General features: G+C 37.3%; 1 protein-coding gene across 7 annotated transcripts in view; it reads right to left on the bottom strand.

The window, feature by feature from the left end:
- The window catches only part of SEMA5A (semaphorin 5A), a 337,450-nt gene that overhangs the window by 108,880 nt on the left and 206,555 nt on the right, over positions 1-22,015 (bottom strand). For all 7 annotated transcript variants that reach the window (XM_032180765.1, XM_032180761.1, XM_032180768.1 and 4 more), the window contains exons 9-11: positions 18,548-18,833; positions 15,034-15,169; positions 10,312-10,516 (exon numbers count right to left, since the gene is read on the bottom strand). In XM_032180765.1, the coding sequence (XP_032036656.1) occupies positions 10,312-10,516; positions 15,034-15,169; positions 18,548-18,833 (627 nt within the window). The remainder of the gene's footprint in view (positions 1-10,311; positions 10,517-15,033; positions 15,170-18,547; positions 18,834-22,015) is intronic.

Here is a 22,015-nt window from a genome sequence, read left to right as displayed (position 1 = left end):
CACTAAACCATATCCCTAAGCTCTACATCTAAACGTCTTTTGAAGACTTCCAGGGATGGTGACTCCACCACTTCCCTGGGCAGCCTGTTCCAGTGCCTCACAACCCTTTCAGTGAAGAAGTTCTTCCTAACATCTAACCTAAAACTCCCCTGGCTCAACTTAAGCCCATTCCCCCTCGTCTTGTCACCAGGCACGTGGGAGAACAGGCCAACCCCCACCTCGCTACAGCCTCCCTTGAGGTACCTATAAAGAGCGATAAGGTCACCCCTGAGCCTCCTCTTCTCCAGGCTGAACAAGCCCAGCTCCCTCAGCTGCTCCTCGTAGGACTTGTTCTCCAGGCCCCTCACCAGCTTCGTCGCCCTTCTCTGCACCCGCTCAAGCACCTCCATGTCCTTCTTGTAGCAAGGGGCCCAAAACTGAACACAGTACTCGAGGTGCGGCCTCACCAGAGCTGAGTACAGGGGGACGATCACCTCCCTAGACCTGCTGGTCACACTGTTCCTGATACAAGCCAGGATGCCGTTGGCCTTCTTGGCCACCTGAGCACACTGCTGGCTCATATTCAGCCGACTATCCACCATCACTCCCAGGTCCTTCTCTGCCTGGCAGCTCTCCAACCATTCCTCTCCCAGCCTGTAGCTCTGCTTGGGGTTATTGCGCCCCAGGTGCAGGACCCGGCACTTGGCCTTGTTGAACTTCATGCAGTTGACCTCAGCCCATCGGTGCAGCCTATCCAGATCCTCCTGCAGAGCTTTCCTACCCTCAAGCAGATCGACACACGCACCTAACTTGGTGTCATCTGCGAACTTACTGAGGGTGCACTCGATGCCCTCATCCAGATCATCAATGAAGATATTAAAGAGGACCGAAATTTGGCTGACTAGAATGAGTCAAGGGCTATCTTCTACTCAAACTCATTTGCAGCTTGCACAGTATGTGTCTGTATGCCTCTGTCTCCAGATGAGCCAAATCCAGTATATATAACCAGTACAAATCCACTATGATTTGCACAGAATGTCAGCAGCAGTTTCAGCCTAAAGCACAACTTTTGTCCAAAATCAGAGAAGGAAAGAAAGATGCTGTCACTCATTTTCTTTCCAAAAGAATGTAAATTAGGAGTAAATGGACATGAGGCAGCAGCAAAATTGCTATTAGAGACATGAACCTAGAACTCTTCCCTAGCAGATTTTCATCTCACTAACCTACAACATTAAAGCGGTAATAGCTATAATATATAATGTATATTATCATATTACATTATATTCTTTGTATAAGAGTCTAAAAGTTGAGATATCTGGTAATAGGGCAATAGTTAAAAATCAGCTCGTATCTCCTAGACAAGTGATCTAGCCACTGTGTTGGTTGTGGTCATTCCCATTCCTTCTGAACATGTGCAGTTGTAGAAAAAAATTTCCAAGATTTGTGAGATAAGAAAAATAAAAAATAAATTAAAGGAATGACTTTGTATACAAGTGAGTCTTCTCTGCAAATGCTTTTTATGACTCTTACTCAGTACCTTGATATAGTAAAATACAGATGAAGCCTAATCTACATTTTTGTGAATCTACCTGCAGCTTACATGACACTTCATAGAAAGGCCACAATACTGTCATTAACATAATATTTCATTTACAATTACTCTTTCAATAAAAATAAATAAATAAATAAGAAACAACAAACACACTGATTACTAGTGGCATTGCTTATATTTGCTTAGTCATAAACATTTGGATTTATTGAGGCTTACAGAGAAAAATGCTGCAAAATGAAGAAGCTCATAAATGTGAACAAAAAGAATTCAGTAGAATATCCTATATAACAATAACTTTACTCACACAGCTCACACTGATTACCATATATATGATGTCATCATACTTGTGATCCTCCATTTCCTTCTTTTCAGGGTCAAAAGGAGTTTCATGTAGGGTTTGAAATATTTTGATTTCATAAGTATTCAGCTTTCTTCTTTGTTTGGCAATGGGTTCATTAAGTCACTCTTCACCTTAAATGAAAGGCTTTTCGAAAGTAAAAGGCCTTGCAGAATATTCTACAGATGTTAAAATGCTCAGTAATGTACCAAGATGCCCAATGCTTTCTGAAAAGCTCTTGTATAGCCAGGTCCCTTGAAATGGAACACTTCCACCCCAAATCTCTCAAGAAGGGTTCTGAACACTGACTGAGTATTCACACAAGAGTTACACACTGTTTGTTGTGGGGCAGGAAAAAAAATAAAAATAAATCAGGCGCTAACAGAGACATCAGCCTTAAAGGCAGCAGGAACACCTCCTCCACCATCAGCTTCACATTCTGTGCTTTAGGATCACCTACTAACACATGAATGTAGGGGTTTTCCAGTCTGGTTTCCTTTCCCTGCCAAGTCTCTAAAAAACTTGGAAGGAAGAAGGAAAGGTTATTTGGTCATCCTAAATTTGTAAAGTAGTCAAATAAGTGTTGAGAGCTCAGCAACACTTTGACAAAAAGGAGCTTGTCCCCTTGGAGTGGAATGGAAGGTTGAGATGAAGTCGCAACCAGCTCTTCACAGCTTCTCTCCTTAGTCTGTGTATTAGTCTTGCTTGCATGCAAACAGAGCCGGCTGTTCTTTGGGCAGTGGCTGCTTTTGGCACGAATTCTGACTTCCAGTGATGGCATAGAAGAGCCCACGCTGTATGTTCTTTGGACATTTATTTACAGTCTTTATTCAGTAGAGCTGGGCAATTATAAAGACATAACCATAACTTGTGAACAGACAAAAAGGCTTCTCCTACTTAAATTTGTCCCATGAGAACAGAATACAAATGCCATCTATTTGCAGCAAGCAATTCATGAACATGCTATCTAAAATATGAACAAACTATCTGGGCAAATACCAGTAACAAACTAATCAAAATCATGACCTATTTATGAGTTGACAATAACAATAAAAAATGACTACAAATAAATAGTGGGTAATTTGTGAACCAAATAAAGGGCAATGGTTCTCACACATAAATTGCTGTCAATGAATAATTTAACCAGCTCTGCTTAGAGTCATCAATTTATTAAGAAACCTCTTTAGCACTATCTGACTGGAGCTGGCAGAATGAAAGATCTCCACACAGAGTGAAAAAGCCAAGGGAAATCATTAGGAAACATCTACAATTCAGGGTTTGATTCTCTAAAGTCTGACAGTATTATTTGTAGCCTGGACTTCAAACATGGCCATTCCAATCTGGTAACATTTTAAAGACACTTTGCCCAGTACAGGTGACACGATACATAAGGCAAATCAACTTTTCTGTGTTTAAATTACCTAGTAAAATGGCTATAGTTTGCACTACCTTTTTTTCTTCTTATTCTGAATGGAAAATATTATAAATATTCTGGCAAGAGCATATAAGAAGCATTCTCAGTAATAACATTAGCATGAATCCCAGAGTGAACATTAGACTCTCAAAGCCAAAACAGTGCAATCTTTTTTCAGGCTTTGCAGCAAAATGTTTCATGGAAAGATTAATAATATAAACAAGGTGTTCATTCAAGTAGATTTTCCTTTATCAGTGGTTATGGTCACTGCAAAAACAGCAGAGGATAAGGTTATTCCTTTGATGATGTACTGCATAATTTTTTTTAACAATGTTCATGATCATCATGCTGCTGACTGGTGTTTTCCAAGGGGCACCATTTCTAGACAGAAAAGTAATTGGTAACTGTCCATGCTTCAAAGCTCTTAAAATGATACCACAAAAGGCCAGGAGGACAAGAAGTTACAGGGAAGTGTTTTTAAAAACACTGAAGTGGAGCTTTACAAGTGTGTATAAACACACTATGCCTTTATCAAGGAAAGACAGAATCAAAGCAACCATTTTCTTTTAATTTTGGTAGTATCTTAACAGACAAGAAAGAGTTTTAAAACTGTAACTATTGCGTGCTACAGTGCATATGCCCCATTATCTATCTGCACTCTGATTTTTCCTGCTGCTCTGTTTTTGAACTAGAAAGCATTAATACATACAAATAGTCTACCTACCACTTTCACACTTGAGTTGTGATTCAAATTATAACTACTTTGAACATTGTTATTATTGCATTTATATGGCAGTTTCTAGACTAAACAGGTGTTGTTAAACTTACAGGAAATATCTAGAGCTTCTTTCTAAAAAAAACTATGTGCAGATTACTTTCAATAATCTCAACACACTTGAGATAATACAGTCAGAAATAGTGTCAAATTGGAAAAAAAATGCAGTCAAATTAAGTTTTGATGCTCTCTGCACCATGTATGAAATGTATATAAGCATATATTTTTGCTTATAATGTTAAGGTCCATAGCTTCACACTTACTGCATATATTATGACACCATGCTCATTAAATATGAAAGCTGCACACTTTGATCAGAACCTGTAGTCTGCCAGGAAAATGACAATATTTCCTCCAAGATTTTGAAGCAAAACCACATATATGTTTTTTTTTGTTTTTTTTTTTTTTTTTTCCCTTTTCCCTTTCCTTTTTTTCCCTTTCCCTTTTCCCTTTCCCTCTTTCTTCTTTTTAAGATCTTAAGTTGTTCCTTAGCAAAATGTGTCCTGTATGGCTAACAAAAACAAAAGGAAAAAGATAGTATTGTAACAAAAAGTGGAGGAATCAAATCTTGCACTACTTTGCATCAATTTACTGTCTAGTAAGACAAATGGTAGAAATACAAAATGTTTTGATAGCATTTCCAAAATGAATGTCATGCATACTCCAAATCACTTCATGAGGTAAGGACTAATCTCTGTAAAACCTACAACATCAGGGACGGCTTCAACAGAAAAAATGTTACATTTGTGTAAATTTAATACCTGTTATTCTCCTGCTGTAGGCAAATGTATGAAAAATCCAACTGCATTTTCCTTTTGAAATTTCTTTCTGAAACCTCCACATGCCTTCATAATCATTATTTCTTGTGTTTCATCAAATATATATTTTTTTTAATTTTATTTTTTTAATCATTATTCTTTCCATTGCTATGTATAATTTTGAGGTCTTAAGAGGGAAAAAAGAAATGCTACCTTCCTGAACTTCTTGGTACAGCTTTCCTAATATACTCTGGTCATCTTTAAGTCTCAAATAAAACTTGTCCTTATGGTACAAAAATTCAGGCTCAGTTAAGTGAAAAGTCCACTCTTAGCATACAGATAAGCTATGCAACCAACAGTAAATATTTCTTTATGTTTCACTAGATCTTTGTAAGTTAGCTATACCCTAATTTCATCAGTGCTAAAACATAAATTACCATAATTAAGAGGGTATATATTCTGCCTACTGAGACAAGTACTGAGAAAACATGGGATTTTTTTCCACCATTTTTAAAACATGATCTTGAAATTTATTTTCAGACAATATCAATATTATTTTTTCTCAAAAGCCAGCAACCAGAAACTGGTTTCACAATACCCTCAAACTAAGACATCAAATCTAAGAATTTTCTTATTTGTTCCAATAAATCAATACATTTTGTAACAACCTTCTAAGTAAAGGCTATTTGGAGTATATTTTCTCAAGCTTTTGCTCTTGTTGTAGTATCCTGAAAAACATTTTGGATACATTTTTTATATTAGCAAAATTTTTAATCACAGGACACCTAGGCACATAAATTGAAAAAAAAAAATTAAAGGGAGAAAGAAAAAGGAGAGGAGAAAAGGACAAAAGGACAGAGAAAAGGGGAAAGTACACAAAACTATGAAATATGTAGCACTATTTTGTTTTTACTTTTTTGAAATTTAAAAAGTAGTCAGAACTAGTCAGATCATTCAATAACCTGCTCCGCCTTTAACCTATTATTAGAGATAATTTGTAGTTCAGAACTTCTGTGAATTCTTTCCTTGAAATGTTTCAGGGATTTCTTCCTTCCTAAAGACAGCATCACTGTGCTAGTTCTAAGCAACAGCAAATGTGCAGGAATTGATATATCCCTTCATTCTCTGTTAGAAGTCAGGGCAGCAGAAGATTAAGATGTATTTCCAAAGTAGTAGAATATATTTTTGATACCAGCAGTATCTGTTAAATCCCAGCACATCAGAATCTCCAGAAGAATGATGACTTTGCAGAGCTTTAAGAAATGAAGACTGTTTACACAGCAGATTAATGCATTTGTTTGCTTATTCCCAGTCTCTCCTTAAGTAATATTATCTCTACTGAAGTCTTAATGAAATTAGATTACACTTTTAATACTTTCAGGGATATTCTCCTCTGTCATACCTGTATTCTGATAACAGGTCGGAGAAGTAGGTGAATATGAGATACGGGAAGAAAGAATTTTCTCTTAACTACTTCCTATCTGCTTCAAAGAATAGGATTTTTGCTTTGATTAACTAAGACAGAACATTCATTTGTATTCAATCTAATCTATATGTTTACCTATCTACTGAATCAGTTTTGTGATTTTTAAGAGGCAATTTTGTAAGAATGTTGCAATGAATTATAACTACAAAACTTAGGCAGAATACATCCCCCACAGCATGGGTTGGATCCATCCTGCTTTATGGCAGTAGGTATAAATTCCTTACCACCAGTTATCAGGAATTGAATGTATTTCCCTTTTGGCACCAAGTAGTACAGAATCACAGAATCACAGAATTTCTAGGTTGGAAGAGACCTCAAGATCATTGAGTCCAACCTCTGACCTAACACTAACAGTCCCCACTAAACCATATCCCTAAGCTCTACATCTAAACGTCTTTTAAAGACTTCCAGGGATGGTGACTCCACCACTTCCCTGGGCAGCCTGTTCCAATGTCTAACAACCCTTTCGGTAAAGAAGTTCTTCCTAACATCCAACCTAAAACTCCCCTGGCGCAACTTAAGCCCATTCCCCCTCGTCCTGTCACCAGGCACGTGGGAGAATAGACCAACCCCCACCTCGCTACAGGCTCCCTTGAGGTACCTATAGGGAGCAATAAGGTCGCCCCTGAGCCTCCTTTTCTCCAGGCTGAACAAGCCCAGCTCCCTCAGCCGCTCCTCGTATGACTTGATCTCCAGGCCCCTCACCAGTACAATGACATCTATTCTCACAGGGTTGTTTAAAAATGCAGTTGAGCCCAAACAGTTTGCATACTGTACTGGAATGCGACAGACAGGATAATTCAGGTTGGAACAGACATCAGGTGGTCTCAAATCCAATCTTCTGCTCAAAGGAGAACTAGTTGTAACATAGACTGGATAGCTGTCTAGTCTTGAAAACCTTCAAGGGTGGAGACTACACAACATTTCTGGGAAATCTGACCCATCACTTGACTTGCCCAGAGAAGCTGTGGATGCCCCATCCCTGAAACTGTTCAAGGTCAGCTTGGATGGGGTTTTGAGCAACCTGGTCTGTTGGGATGTGTCCCTGTCCATGGCAGGGAGGTTGGAATTAGATGATCTTTAGTTCCCTTCCAACCCAAATCATTCTATGATTCTATGGTTCTAAAGTTAGTGTTGGTTTCCACAGTTAACACCATTGCCTTCCAATTTCTGTTGTTTATAGAAGCAGTGTTGTCCTGGTAATCTTTTACCACATGCAGTTTAGGATGCAAACTCAGTGCTAACTGCCACATAGCTTCTACACAATATAATCTAACTCTATGGAGAACTAAGATCCTGCATCATTACCAATATAATGAAATTAAAGCTATGACTTGCACACCAAAAATGTAGAAATACTGTCATTCCCCCAGTTCATAAGATTTTAGGAGAACTACACTTTGTTTTTTTGGTATATTTGGATATTTTCACACTACCCTCATGTATTGTAGGTATGGTATCTATATAAAAACATGCGGTTCGTTTTCACTTCTACCAATCAGTTAATGTTTCTGAAAAGTAAGTATTAATTAATTATTTTTTTAAAATAAAGTTTAGTAATTATGCTTAATTGGGAGTGCACACAGAAGGAATGTTAACAACAACAACAACAACAACAAAAACAACAATAACACCCTGCATTTGGGTGAAATCAAAGTGAAATAGAATTTACTCTATTAAAAAAATCTTCCATAACACTATATTGTTACTTATGTTTCTTTATCGTACAGTTTCTCACATTCATGCACCACATACTTTCTGATTATGTAAAAGCATGTCAGACAAAAGGTTCAGCTACCATGGAATCCTACTTCCATAAATGACTGAAAGCAGAAGTACAGAGAAGAATAACTGTACAGGGCAAGAATATATCATAAGGAACATACAAACAACATATTTTTAGCAGCAAGAAAGATGCATAAAAAGAACTTGGAACTTTTATTTATTTATTTATTTATTAATTAACTTATTAATTAATTAATTAATTAATTAATGAACCACAAAACTTGAAATTTTCAGTCCTCACTGAATCAGACACAAAAGGAAAAACAATAAGAAAAACTGAAGACAACCAGAATTGTGACAAATTACATAATTCTCAATGCTGTCATTATAATGTAAATATCCTACAATGCAGTAACAGTGTCTTCATATAAAACCAAGTACATGTTTCTGTAATTCAGTTTCTGTCAGATCGCTGCAATACAAACCGCACTTAATATAGGCATGATTTCACTTAAAAGGCTATTATTTACCAACCAGCAGGTTGTTTCAACTACAACTGGCCAAATCCAAGCACAGTTTTAAACTTATTTAAGGCTTTCAGATTACTGCCCGTCTTTCCAGGACCACAATTAGAAAGGATAATATGACAAGAAATATTGTCCCACCCAAATGTGCCAAATTACTCAAAAATCTCTTCAGATTCAAAAAGAAATTATCTTCACTGAAAAAAAAATGTTTTCAGGGGGAAAATAAATAATAAATCATATATTGAACCACAATGCACATTTTTCGGTTCTGTTTAATATCTTAATTGATGTCATAAACTGTGGAATCGAGTGTACCCTCTGCAAGTTTGCAGATGACTCCAAGCTGAGTGGTGCAGTTGATACGATAGAAGGAAGAGTTGTCATCCAAAGGTGCCTTAACAGGCTTGAGAAGTGGGCCAACATGAACCTAATGAGGTTCAACAAGTCTAAATGCAGGGTGCTGTACCTGGGCCGGAGCAATCCCAGACATGAGCACAGACTAGGAGAAGAACTCATTGAGAGCAGCCCTGCAGAGAAGGACTTGGGGGCTCTGTTACAGCGGGTCCAGAAAAGGGCCACAAAAATAATCAGAAGGCTGGAGCACTTCTTCTGCAAAGAAAGGCTGAGAGATCTGGGGCTGTTCAACCTACAGAAGAGAAGGGTTTGGGGTGACCTCATTGCAGCCTTCCAATACTTAAATGGTGAGGCACTGGAACGGGTTGCCCAGAGAGGCTGTGGATGCCCCATTCCTGGAGGTGTTCAAGACCAGGTTAGATGAGGTCCTGAGCATCCTGATCTAGTGGGTGACATCCCTTAGGCAGGGGTGTTGGAACTAGATGATCCTTGAGGTCCCTTCCAACCCAGGCCATTCTATGATTTTGAGGTTCTTGATAAGTGCTAAGCCATAGAATATACAATTTTCAATAATAAATCATATTTAAGAGTGATGAAAATGATTCAGCTTCTCTATAATTGATGTGATGATTATGATGAAATTCTATAGAAATTGACCACATTGACTGCAAGAAGAACTAGTTGTATAGGATTTTTCTTCCTCATGTTGATCAACAGATTTTTATTTATTTATTTATTTATTTTGTATTTGGTGCTTACTCAATATGACACTAAAAAGGCTCACTAGTAAACCACTGTTTAGATGAGATATGCCCTGCTAATGTGCTTAGAACTAACTATGTGAGAATTGCCCTAAGTTTTCTGCCACAAAGCTCTAAACATGTTATTCCAACCTAATATTTCAGTATCAGTTAGGGACACCATTCTTCTGCAAAATCAATTCTCTGACACCTTCAGTGTTTTTAAGGAGCTTGAATGAAATTTTAAACCTAGAAAGCAATACTTCTAATCAAGACAATTTTAGTCAGAGAACTGTAGCAATGTATGAACCTTGAGTGTGACTGTACCCTTAATTACATAAAAAAGAATAGAAGAGAGAAACTTGTCAATTCGTGTTTATATAATTTCCAGCCATTCACTCTCTTAGTAGCATGTAGACTTCATGCTTTCAAAGAACTGTAAAGACACTAACATCTAAGTTCACAATATTATATAAACCAAGACACTGCAAACTACTGAACTCGTTTACTCAGAAAATGTAAAGACAGAGATAATGCTGCTATAAAGGAAACAAAAACAACAAACTGTTCAAGGTGTTACACACACTGCCAAACTGATTTACAGACCATTAAAATTGACAGACCTCACACTTTTGCAGTTATCACAACAACTCAAAGTTCATACCTGTGGCAAGATAGATGATATGGAAGAGCATATCCTTGCCCTGCACAACATCCACAACCACATGAGAAAATCGGCTATTGTCTTCCATGAAGTAAGGAATTGGAATAACTGGTTGAACAACTTCATGCATTAAGAAGAATTTTTGAGCATCCTGAAGATTTCTTTCAGTCAGATTCACATACAAACCCTGGTCCATGGTGCCGCACTGCAAACACAGAAAAGTAACGTTACCATATGCCTCAACGATAATAACAGATTTACTCTCTAAATTAGAGCATAAGAACATGAATACCAAGACTGTGTATTATAGTGACACTTTGGAATTCCACATTCATGGCACATTTTGGTGCTGATCAGACTGTTCACACAGTGACTGAAGAAGCTCCACTTTCCTGAGGCAGTACTAAGGGGACTCCCTAACTCCAAGCAATACGAAAGGGCACCAGACTGACAACAGATGGGTTATAGTAATATTTGGTTATAACTTATGCACACAGGGCAGCAAGAAGAAAAGCTACTATCAGAAATTTCTTACTAGTTTTCTTTACAATTTACATAAACACAGTGCTAAAGGCATTACAAATTTTCAAAGGAAATCTCTATCACAGCCAGGGTCTGACAGGAATCCCAGGTCACAGCACAGTTCTCCACAGTTCTATAAGCTTCTTCAGACTCTGTGCTCATTAGCCAAGAATGGACAGAATAGAGCTCTAACTATAAATCTTACTAAAAATGTTATCCATAGCAAAGATATGTTTTCTTTGGAACTGACCACATTGTATATCTAAAAATTGTACTAATTTCTGTGTATTTATTCATCACATGCACAAATTCCAGACACAACTAAACAAAGCAAGATAAGCAGCAATTAATTTTAAAATCTTTGTGTTTAGGTCTTCAACTAACTGAGGACACTAGATATATGTATAGCATGTGTGAGTATGTAAACATCTTCATGTTTACTCATACACAGATGCACTAGAGAAGTAAAACAGTACTTCACAACATCATCAAACATTCATGATGTGAAAGGATACTCAAGTCATTTTTTTTTCCACTCTATTCCACTTTCAGGACCAGCTTAATAGTTTTGTCAGTGACATGGACAGTGGGACTGAGTGCATGTTCAGTAAGTTGGATGATGACACCAAGATGTGTGGTGGGGTCAACACACTGAGGGGAAGGGATGCCATCCAGAGGGTCCTGGACAGATGGGCCTGTGTGAACCTCATGAGGTTCAAAAATGCCAAATGTAAGGTCCTATAAATGGGTCAGGGCAATTAGGAAGGGAAGTTATGGATCCCCCATCCTTGGAAGTGTTCAAGGCCAGGTTAGATGGGGCTTTGGGCAACCTGGACTAGCGGAAAGTGTCTCTGTCAATTGCAGGGGGGTTAGAACTAGATGATCTTTAAGGTCCCTTCCATCCCAAGCCGTTTTTTGATTCTAGGATACTATGTCATAAATTGCACTATGAATCAAAATATGAACTAAATCATACAGTCTGCAAAACCCTAGAAGTTATTTTTTCATCATTGCCATATTAGCAATCTGGAATTAAGTGATGACTCCAAATATAAATTTTATTTTTTTAATTCAATCAATAATTCCATAATGAGAGAACCTATGAGGATGAAAGACAACTGACAGGAAACAATTATTTTTCTTGCATGTCAGACCAACGAAAAAAAAAGCATAGCATGCCAAAGAAGAATTATTCTGATTATATCAAGCTAGAAAGATTCTAGCTAGAATGTTCATAGTACACTGAAATACATATTGTCCTTGGTCTTACAATGGAAGATGTTCTGCATAAAGAGAAAAGTAACAAGCTCTGGAGAGAAACAGTGTTGTTCAGGACTGGGACTCCAGTACTATTCTAATCTGGAAAATATTTAAATTAATACATCATTACATCTAGCCGTGGAAATAAAATGCTGAATGTAATTATCACCACCCAGCAGTAGAGTTCCGTCATAATCACATGCTTCTGTCTGTTACTGCTGAGTAGCTGAATACTCTGAGGATAAATCTAATTCTCCAACCACATAAACAGAACTTCTGGTATTTTACCATACCCATGCTTCCTCCTTTTGGGGAAGGAAATCACAAGTTCAGCCAGTGTATGTATCCTCTCTACATGCAGTATGTACTTTAAAGCACTGTGAAATCTTAAAAAGGTTACAGCTAGCTCTAAGCATTAGATTAGCTTCTGGTATATGACGGCACTGCACTTATGGAGCCAAAAATCTAACTGAAAGTTCAAATGAATAAAAGATAGCACCTGTGAAAAACAGAAGTTCAACATCACTAATGATATCTAGAGATCAGTTAACATGAATTGGCATCAATACTGTGTTTTAAAAGGCCACGTTACAGCTCTTTAAACTAGTGCTAGCCTACAAAGCTGTTGCTCTGTGAGATATGATAGAAATGTTGAAATGTTGCTGGTCTTGTAAATTTGATAAAGAAAGTAAGAGTCATACTAAAATCAGCCAGACTCTCCAAACAAGAAATTTCAACATTTTATTGCCTGGACTGGGAGCTAGAGATGACTACTGATAGTACAGTATAGACTCCCAACTGTTTTTATATAGCCATTAGACTGTCAGCTTCATTTGTATGTACCATTCTGTATGGGGTGCTTCTGTAATAATTAGACTCATTAATAAAGGTTTTGCAGGAAGACATTAATAACTTGTGTTTGACTTCCATTTAGTCAGAAAGAAGGCAAGATTTTTACATACAAGCCTTTCTTCAGGCTTCTTTTTTCAAAACTTTAACCTCACTTGGATCTTCTTACAATCGTTATTCTGACAACGTAACTATTTCTACAAAATGTAAAAAGTTATATACCGATAATAGCTTGCTTCGGCAATATGGCTTACTTAACTGGTATTTTGTCATTTGGGCATAACGCCAAACATGCTATTCGGAAAAGGTAACAGGGCTCTCTGGCCTGTATTCAGAGCAAATTCAGTGCTTTATTTTCCTTTGCTTGCATAAATCAGGACATAATTAAAACTACCTACTGTCCCTGGTGGATGGTTCTGTTTCATGCTTGCAGAGATCTCATGACCCTTCCCATGATAGGGAAGGCTGTTACAGAAGCAGCACTGAACCCCTGAGATTGTATCAAGATTAAAGGAAGGGTGAAAGGCAGATCCACATTTAAATATTGTAGTGAAAAGTTATTGGTTTTAATCACTATATTAATGTAGTTTTCCTTCTATTTCCCTTGCCAGCATCACTCTCGCTATAACTGTCCTTGTGGGAGTGGTGACTGTGCAGAAGAATAAAAATGCTGTATTGGGTGGCAAGGGCTTGGTAGCAGGGGAGCTGTGGAGTGGCCTCTGAGCAGGGCCAGCAGCTGCCCCATGTCAGATCAGAGCCAGCTCCAGCTGGCTCCAAAAGGGCCCCAGGCATGGAGCAGCAGTTCCCCTGTGGCCTGTGGAGCCCCTGGTGGAGCAGGCTCTCCCCCTGCAGCTCATGGGTCCCACATGGAGCAGATCTCCACGCTGCAGCCTGTGGAGGAGCCCCCAGTGGAGCAGGTGGATGTGGCCTGGAGGAGGCTGTGGCCCATGGAGAGCCCCTGCAGGAGCAGGAGCAGGGGCTCTGGGGGGAGCTGCTGCCCACCTGTGGGGGACCCGTGCTGGAGCAGTTTGCTCCTGGGGGATGGATGGATGGACCCCGTGGTACGGAGCCATGTGGGAGCAGATCTTGAAGAGCTGCTGCCTGTGGGCAGCCCCTGCAGGCTCAGTTCAGGAAGGACAGCATCCCATGGGAGGGGACCCCACATGGAACAGGGGCAGAGAGTGACCCTGAAGGGGCAGCAGAGAAAAAGCATCAAAGCATCAGGGACTGACCGCAGCCCCCATTCCCTGTTCTCCTGCATTACTCAGGAGGAGGAGGTGGAAGAGGGTGGATGTTTTTACTTTTTTTTTTTTTTTTTTTTTAAGTTCTCACTGTTCAAGTCTGTTATTAATTAGCCATAAATTATATTAATTTCCCTTATGCTGAGCATGTTTGGCTCATGACAGTAATTGAGCAATCCCCTGTCCTTACCTCAACCCAAAGAGCTTTTTATCATCATAAGTTCTCACTCTGTCCCATTGAGGACGGTGAGTGACAGAGTGTCTCTGGTGTTTGGCTACCAGGGTTAAACCACAACAAATGTGTGCATATGTGCTTACCTGAAATATCCTTTAATTTTTGTTTAAGAGTACCAGTGACTGACCCACCTTGAAGTAATTAGTTTTATGCTGTCAGCCAGCTACAGATTATTACATACTCTAAGGCTGACAAGTTCAAATAAGGAGCACAACAGTTCACAAATTATTTTAATCAGACTCTTCACAAGCATGGACCACCTTGCATGGGGAAATAGACACAATGGTAACCACTCCTTTCCTCCCCCTCCGATTTTCTCCCCCTACCATATTTTTTTTCCTGTCAAATGGTGTTTCCTTTCCAGATTCTAATAGCGCATCCTCTTTTCAACCCAAATTGTTTTGTGAAAAGATAAAATTAAGGATATTGAAATAGGGGGAATTCGTAAGCTTTTTTTTTTTTTTTTTTTTCCCATTTATATATTTATTTTTAAATTTTAAGGTCTTAGGCTACAATATACTGGGAAACTCTAAAGTTACTTAAGTATGAGCCAAACAACATTCAGAAACAAACCACCACATGTGAACTATGTTTCCTTCTCCCACATATCTGTACCTGAAAATTAGGGTTAGGATTGGGATATGGAAGCCAAGCAGAGCGAGAGTTTTCCTGGTATTTGAAGGGTCCGTTAAAAGCCTGAGTTATGGCACTCAGGTTGAAAACACAAACTGCTGAGGCTGCTATGCTGTTCCTGAAAAACAAATATAAACATTAACTTAAATAACAACATTATGAAGTTCACTTGCTGAAAAATAAATTAAAATATATATTTATTCTCCTTTATTAACTCTCCAAGTAATTAACAAAATTATTATGATAATCCAGGAGATAGTATCTCAGGATAAAGATACATGATGTGCTGACACTGGACTTAATTTTTTGTCACCCTTGCCAAGTAGCTCATATGGGAGAAACTTCATACTTTGTGCTGCTACTGTAGTACAAGAAGGCCATACTTTATGCCCACATATAGTCACATGCATCGAGGACATATTTCTTCTGGTTTCAAAGTTCAGGAAAACATTCTTCTCGGGGCTCATTAATGGTTCTTCTGTGCAACCAATGACAGTACAAAGAGGTAAGGATTTTCATCTTATGGCATATTTCTGGACCCTATGGAACCCCTGGGTAAGAAGCCTGAACAAAAATCCCATCTTCCAAATGATGATGTACAGCAACAAAAATGCAAATTCAAGAAACCCATCAAGGGAAAACAACTTGGATTGCATACTTTATGAGATCTCCTGTTACAGGAATAAACAGCAGCCAGGCAAAACATGCAATTTCCTGTTCTTGTCTTGAAAATGTGACAGGTTTCACAATAAAGCAATTCTGCATGGTGTAAACAATATAACTTAGTGACTATGAGATCTCTTAATGTGGAAAATTGCATTGTTCTTTTCCACAACTTGAGATAAAGACAGAGATAGTTAAGGTGGCAGTTGCACAAATTTGCACCGCAGGTAAAACAGCTGACAATTGATCCACAAAGCTTTCTTCTTTTTATTTTTATTTTCTATTTTGTAACTTACCTTGCATTTTACACAAGCCTTTAGAAAACCTACTACAGAAACTCCAAAATGATGGAGAGAAAAAATAACAGATCTAACAAAACTTTTCAAAACTGAAAAAAATACGATATATGGATTTAACAGCAGGACAAGAGAGCAATTTCCTTGTTAATGTTTGTCACCCTTTTTTCAAAAATCCCCCAAACCTGAAGTTTTGTGCTAGTACCTTCTGCAGAATCAATTATCAATAGGGTTGATAATTCCCTATATAAGTTGTCGTTAAAGGCAGCTTACAAATACTATGAACAAATATCAAATTCTTCTTGAATTCCCTGAAGTCCTTCAAGGACATCAAACTGATGCTTGTAAATATTCAAATGGTCTGAAAGAAATAAAGTCAGCTTCACTATGAAGCAGGAGGTACAATGTACTTAAAAGTCAGCCACACATAAATGGTTCATGTTTTGCTATGACTCACAGTATTTATAGACAGAAATGCTTCAGTTTTTCCATCACAAAATGATTCACAGTATATTTAAAAAGAATTGCAATTCTAAAGATACTGAAACTGAAGAATTCTGAATGTGGTTCAGTAATATCTGATGCTGCTACACCAATGGAAAGCAGTGTGTGGGTTCCCCTCATGGAAAACCCTGGTGGCTCTCCATCATCAGGTTTCAAGACTGAAATCGTACGGCTTGTGCAGATATCTGTGAATCAATCAACTGAATCAATCAATTAGTTGTAATTAATTCCTCTTTGAATAATACGTCTCTATTGGATAAGGCATAATGCTAAGCTAATGGGAAAGAAGGAAGTAGTAGCAAAGTTTCAAGTACTGTCAAGGTCTTACATTCCAGGTTCCTTCTCAAAAAGATTAGGGTGAATGATGGTAGCCCTGACACAACCTCAGAAATGGTGTAATTTGTAGCACAGGAAGCTGCACTGTTCCACAGATTGCCAGGACAGTCCTTCAGAGGGGCTCCCCTAACATGACGAAAGCTTTCCAGATTTGCTGGAGCAGAATTCCTCCAAGCAGGCTTTCCATGGCAGGAGAGTGTCAAGGCTATTTTGACTTCTCATGACAGATCATGTTGAACAGTGCTTCAGCATGCCACCTAAGAAATGCCTGTCCTCTAGGACTCATACTAGCTAGTAAAACAGACTAATGATATTAAAATAACTGTTGCAAACATCACCAAATTTTCTATCTCCAGTAGTCCCAAAGACTGCTCTTCTCTATTAAAAAGCAGCATATAGCTTCAACACATTGCTTCAGTACAAGAACAGTGTTAAGCTTATCACCCAATGTCCCAAAGTCAGGAACTGTCAACCTGGTGCAAGGTGCCCATCAAGCCATGCTCACTGCCTGAGCTGCCAGCTAAAGGGTATATCCCAGTCTGGAAGATGTGTTTATACCAGACTGTACCAAAAGCAGGAGAAACGAGCTGAGGCCCAAAGTCGTGATCACTAAGGGTAGCATTTATTTGTGACTATTCCTACCTGGCTAATATGTGCATATATACCTCTTTATATACATATGCATATAAATAGGATGTAGGTATTCAGCTGTTTAGAAAGAAGCACTGAGCAGTGTTTTAGGTGCTCAAGTACCTTTTAAAATTCTATGCAAACCTGATTTATGCAGCAAGAAACTGCAAGTGGGAAAAAGAATCAGAAACCAAAATCTGAAACCTTGTTCCAGAAGTGTAAAAATTTGGCTGCACAGCCATAATTCATGGGTTGCTCTTGCTGAGCAACATATGAGCTCCATTTATCATGTTTTATGTAACAGCGCACATTTCTGAGATAAAGTCTCTCTCTCTCTTTTTTTTTTTTTTTTCTTTTTTTCACTGAAAGTTAAACTATTCTTGATATCAAGCTCAGAGTCCAGAAAGCTTTTAGGTCCATTCATAATGTCTTTTTCACAATGTTTTAATATTTAACAATTTTTAATTTTTAAGACTAAATGCTACAATTTCAGATTTTACCTTGTTGATATATAAGGTTCAGACAAAACAGATTAAATTTTGATTTGATTCTCAAGCTCACGGTAGGATATGTTAGGACTGATTTATAATATTTAAGAGCACATCTTGTGCTCTTTTGGGTAAAGTGAACACTTCCTGACTCAAATTGCATTGAGCCAAATTCATGATCACATGAAATTATAATTATAAAATATTTATTTCAAAAGCTCATCATATATTTATGCATATGAAATAATGTGTGAAACAAAAAAAAATTGTCTTTATAAGAATGGATGAAGTAGATGACAGAATAGCCTTAAAATTTATGAAAAAGATGACAGAAGAAAACATAACTGCTCCTTTGCTGTAAGGAAATATTAAGAATTCTGCCTTCTTTCATACACCTTCAGCAATTCATATTGGAAGCTGACTCTTTTTCACAAGACTGGGCAAACAGTGTTTTGAAATTATTATGTTTACTTCACACATACAGAACAGAGAACAGTCCAGAAGCTTTAGCTTTTACTGTTGTATATAGAAAAAAGAAAAAAAGAAAAAAAAAAAAAAAGTATCATGGAATTTACTTACACATTAGTGGTAAAAATCCCATAGATCAAGTCCAATTCTGGCAGGAAGAAAGTGCTCTGTAGTTCATTATAGTAAAATGGAATTTCTCCAGGACGAGAGCAGTTCAGCCGAGCTTTCATGAAGGTAGTCCAGGTATCCTCCAGCACAAACTTGCCACCAATGTCATTTTTGCACACCCTAGCAGCCCGAGAGAAGACTGTTTTCCCACAGTCATGTTCCACTGCATTCTCTCGGAAGAAGAAGTAGGTGAAGTTCCCAATGTCATAAGATGACACAAAATTTGGTTCTGAAAATAATAGAATAAAAGATTTATTATTGTATCCCAGTAATATATGCACTCATGTGGACGTGAAAGTTGGCTTTCATGTCAAGCTGAAGATAACTTCAGGCACTACATTTAGAAAAAAGATACCTTATATTATCTTTATACCTTATATTATGGTGTATTCTTACTACGTAACTGGTTTAGTATTCCATGTTAAGCGGGTTTGTGCTTTGCTACCATGCCACTCCAGATTACTAGAACAATGGACAGTTACTGAGTGTGTCTAAGAATGTTCTCAGTCACTTTAATGAAAAGAAAGAAAATTCTAAATTAGAGCATTTGATGGTAGTATAACCACATATCCGCCTTATCTCATTTAAAATTATTCTAAGAATTATGGTATTTTTTTCTTTTAAGAAAAAGGATTAAAATGATTAAAAAAAAAATAATAATAGTGATACAGGAAAAAACAGAGAACATAAAAAAGAAATCCAGGAAATAACAGATGATAATATTTCTTGAAATAAAAGAAGGGAAACTGTATGTACAATAAACACATGGCCCTTTTCCCATAAGGATTACAAAAACTGAGAAAAGTCCATGAGTTTAAGAGAGATTGACAACTTGATGAGTTGAATTCTTACAAGACAAATTTGATACATGGATTTGTGGAGAAGAATTCCCCTTGTGTAAGGAATCATTATAGAATGCTGGTACCTCTAAGAAACAAGAAAAAATTGTTTTCATTCCCAAATTTTGAAGTGGAAGAACAAACCAAACCAAACCTGCTTGAATTACTTCCACTGTGATGCAACAATCCCAAAAATTTAATAGATGAACATTTGACAGTGTTATTGCATTGGGGAAAAAAAAAAAAAAAAAAAAAAAAGCTGATGCAATTGAATCTAAACATTTTGCAGGAACACCTCTAACCTATCAAAAGTTTTAAGGAGAACTTGAAGGGCAAGAAAGCTGGCATTTCCAGGCAACAGTTCAAACCCTGTCAGACAACTCTTCTCCAAAGACAGCTCAGCCCACAGTTTACACATCTTTTTGTGCTGCTTCCCTCTCTATCTGCTGTGCTGATAGTCTCCAAGACAGGTTTTTTTTTGGCAGCAATGGTCATCACCTCCCTAGGATATTTGAAGCCGAGCAGATATTTAAAGCTCTCCCACTCCTACCTATAACTTTTACTTGTTATCCTATTCAGCACTTCCTTGAGAGTCTGTAACACAACACATTTTCCCCAGGCTCTGATCTGTACATTGCACCCAAACACTTTTGAGAAGGACTTGTTGGTATCTTGAGCTCTCATAATCTCATAAACTCATCCTAACAGCACCAGTTATATCTTAAAAGCCAAAGGCAAAATAGTTTGACAGGACTTGTGATGGCAATAAATGTAAAATTGGATTGACAATATATGCAGAACTACACTCCTAGTTACCTTTTTCCCTATTAGAACCTTGCCTCTTCATTCTACATGTGTAAAATTTTCATTACACTAGGATTTCGCTTAAAAGACTTCAATAACCTTTAAACTTCATTATTAGAGTCTATAGATGTGTAGAAATAATTCTTAGTTGCTCATGAGCTGTCATTCTTTAACTATACACATGTAATATACTATCACAGTTACACTAAAAACTGAAAACAGAAAAAGCTGAAACAAAGACCTTACTTTTTAATTTTCTTAATCTGTTTTCTCTAATAATGTGCATGTTTGTTGAACACTTAACAGAGGAATGGAATGGAATACAAGATTTAATTAGAAGTATTAATGTTGAAGTAACAAAAATATGTTGCTAAAAGTCACAGAATCATATACTATCACCCTCTAGACAGGTTAGACAGTTTTTGCAGACATTAAATAGTGAATATATGACCACAGATATTCTGCATGAAAGTTTTTTTTTTGTTTTGTTTTGTTTTGTTTTTTAAGTAAAATCCAATCATGATGTTTCATTTATTCTCAAAACGTATAATGTTTTCAACTGTATTGAGCAAACTTGTATTTATTTAACTAATGCATGCTAGAAACAAAATATTTTTAGGAATACCAGGGAAAAAAAAAAAAGAGACAAAAAAAAATAACCTACTCTCTCATTTTCCAACCTCAGTTTATATCCATACCACACCTTGCCATTGTTCCTCTTAATCTGTAATGCATGTTACTTTCTTCCCTCACTCTACACAATAGCCTTTTAGATTGTTCTTATTCCCATGGAAAGAACTCGTGGCAGAAAAAGCATCCACTAGTTGCAGTGTGACTTGGTTTATTTGTCCACTGTACTAATGTATTAAAGCAATATCCACTAACATTAGATGTTAAAAAACAGTACAACCAAAATAGCAAGAAAAAGTAAAGTTTTCCATCTGTTTGAATTCTTGTAGCCTGTAACCCAACTTGCTCTTTAAAATTTTCTCAAAAATATCCTGATTGTTACAAAAAGATTCTATTTATTGGGCAAATGCTCAACATCAATTTTGTCCACCTACAAAAACATCCTGTAGAACTCTTAAACACAGAGGCGATGCCTTGCAATCAGACCTTACAATGATGCTTCTCAAGAGGAGACCACTGGCATAAAAAGGTCTCTGCATTAGAACAACAGCAACTTGCTGCGGGACCAAAAACACTACTGGAAACTCTCAAAGTTAGAATAATGAATTACTGATAATGCCCATGAACTGTAGAAACAAACATAATATGAAATACATTTAGAAATGTTTTTAAGGTTCTTGAAAAATCCACGTCAATTTGTCATGAGACTATTTTAAAGTTGTACATACATGTACATGTACATCATAGCACATGTATAAATAAAAACTAGTACTCACATTTCAAGGATTCAAAACTGAGAAATAGTCTATAATCTGCAAAAACCTGTGCATATACTTTACTGATTATGAAGTGATGAAAATGTGACCTGCTCTTGAAACTTGGGAAAACTGAATAATCTCAGAGCTATCTTGGAATTTTGTGGATATAGAGGGATTATCATGTCAGACTTTTCATTTCATTTTCTCTTTGTGAAAAGTGAACTAAGTCACTTCAAAGCTTCAAAGGAAAAGGGAGATTCTTTTCTAGGAAAAAATAGTTTATAGGTTTCCAGATATTGTGCTATGAAATGTCATTAGTTGACATGGAGGACTTCTTACAAAGGCTTTCACTAGATAAGTTGAAATGATTTTTATTATTA

The sequence above is a fragment of the Aythya fuligula genome, chromosome 2 (genome assembly GCF_009819795.1).
Source record: "Aythya fuligula isolate bAytFul2 chromosome 2, bAytFul2.pri, whole genome shotgun sequence".
Taxonomy (NCBI): Eukaryota; Metazoa; Chordata; class Aves; order Anseriformes; family Anatidae; genus Aythya; species Aythya fuligula.
The sequence above is the reverse complement of the archived record's forward strand: the minus strand, read 5'-3'. Positions and strand labels throughout refer to the sequence as shown.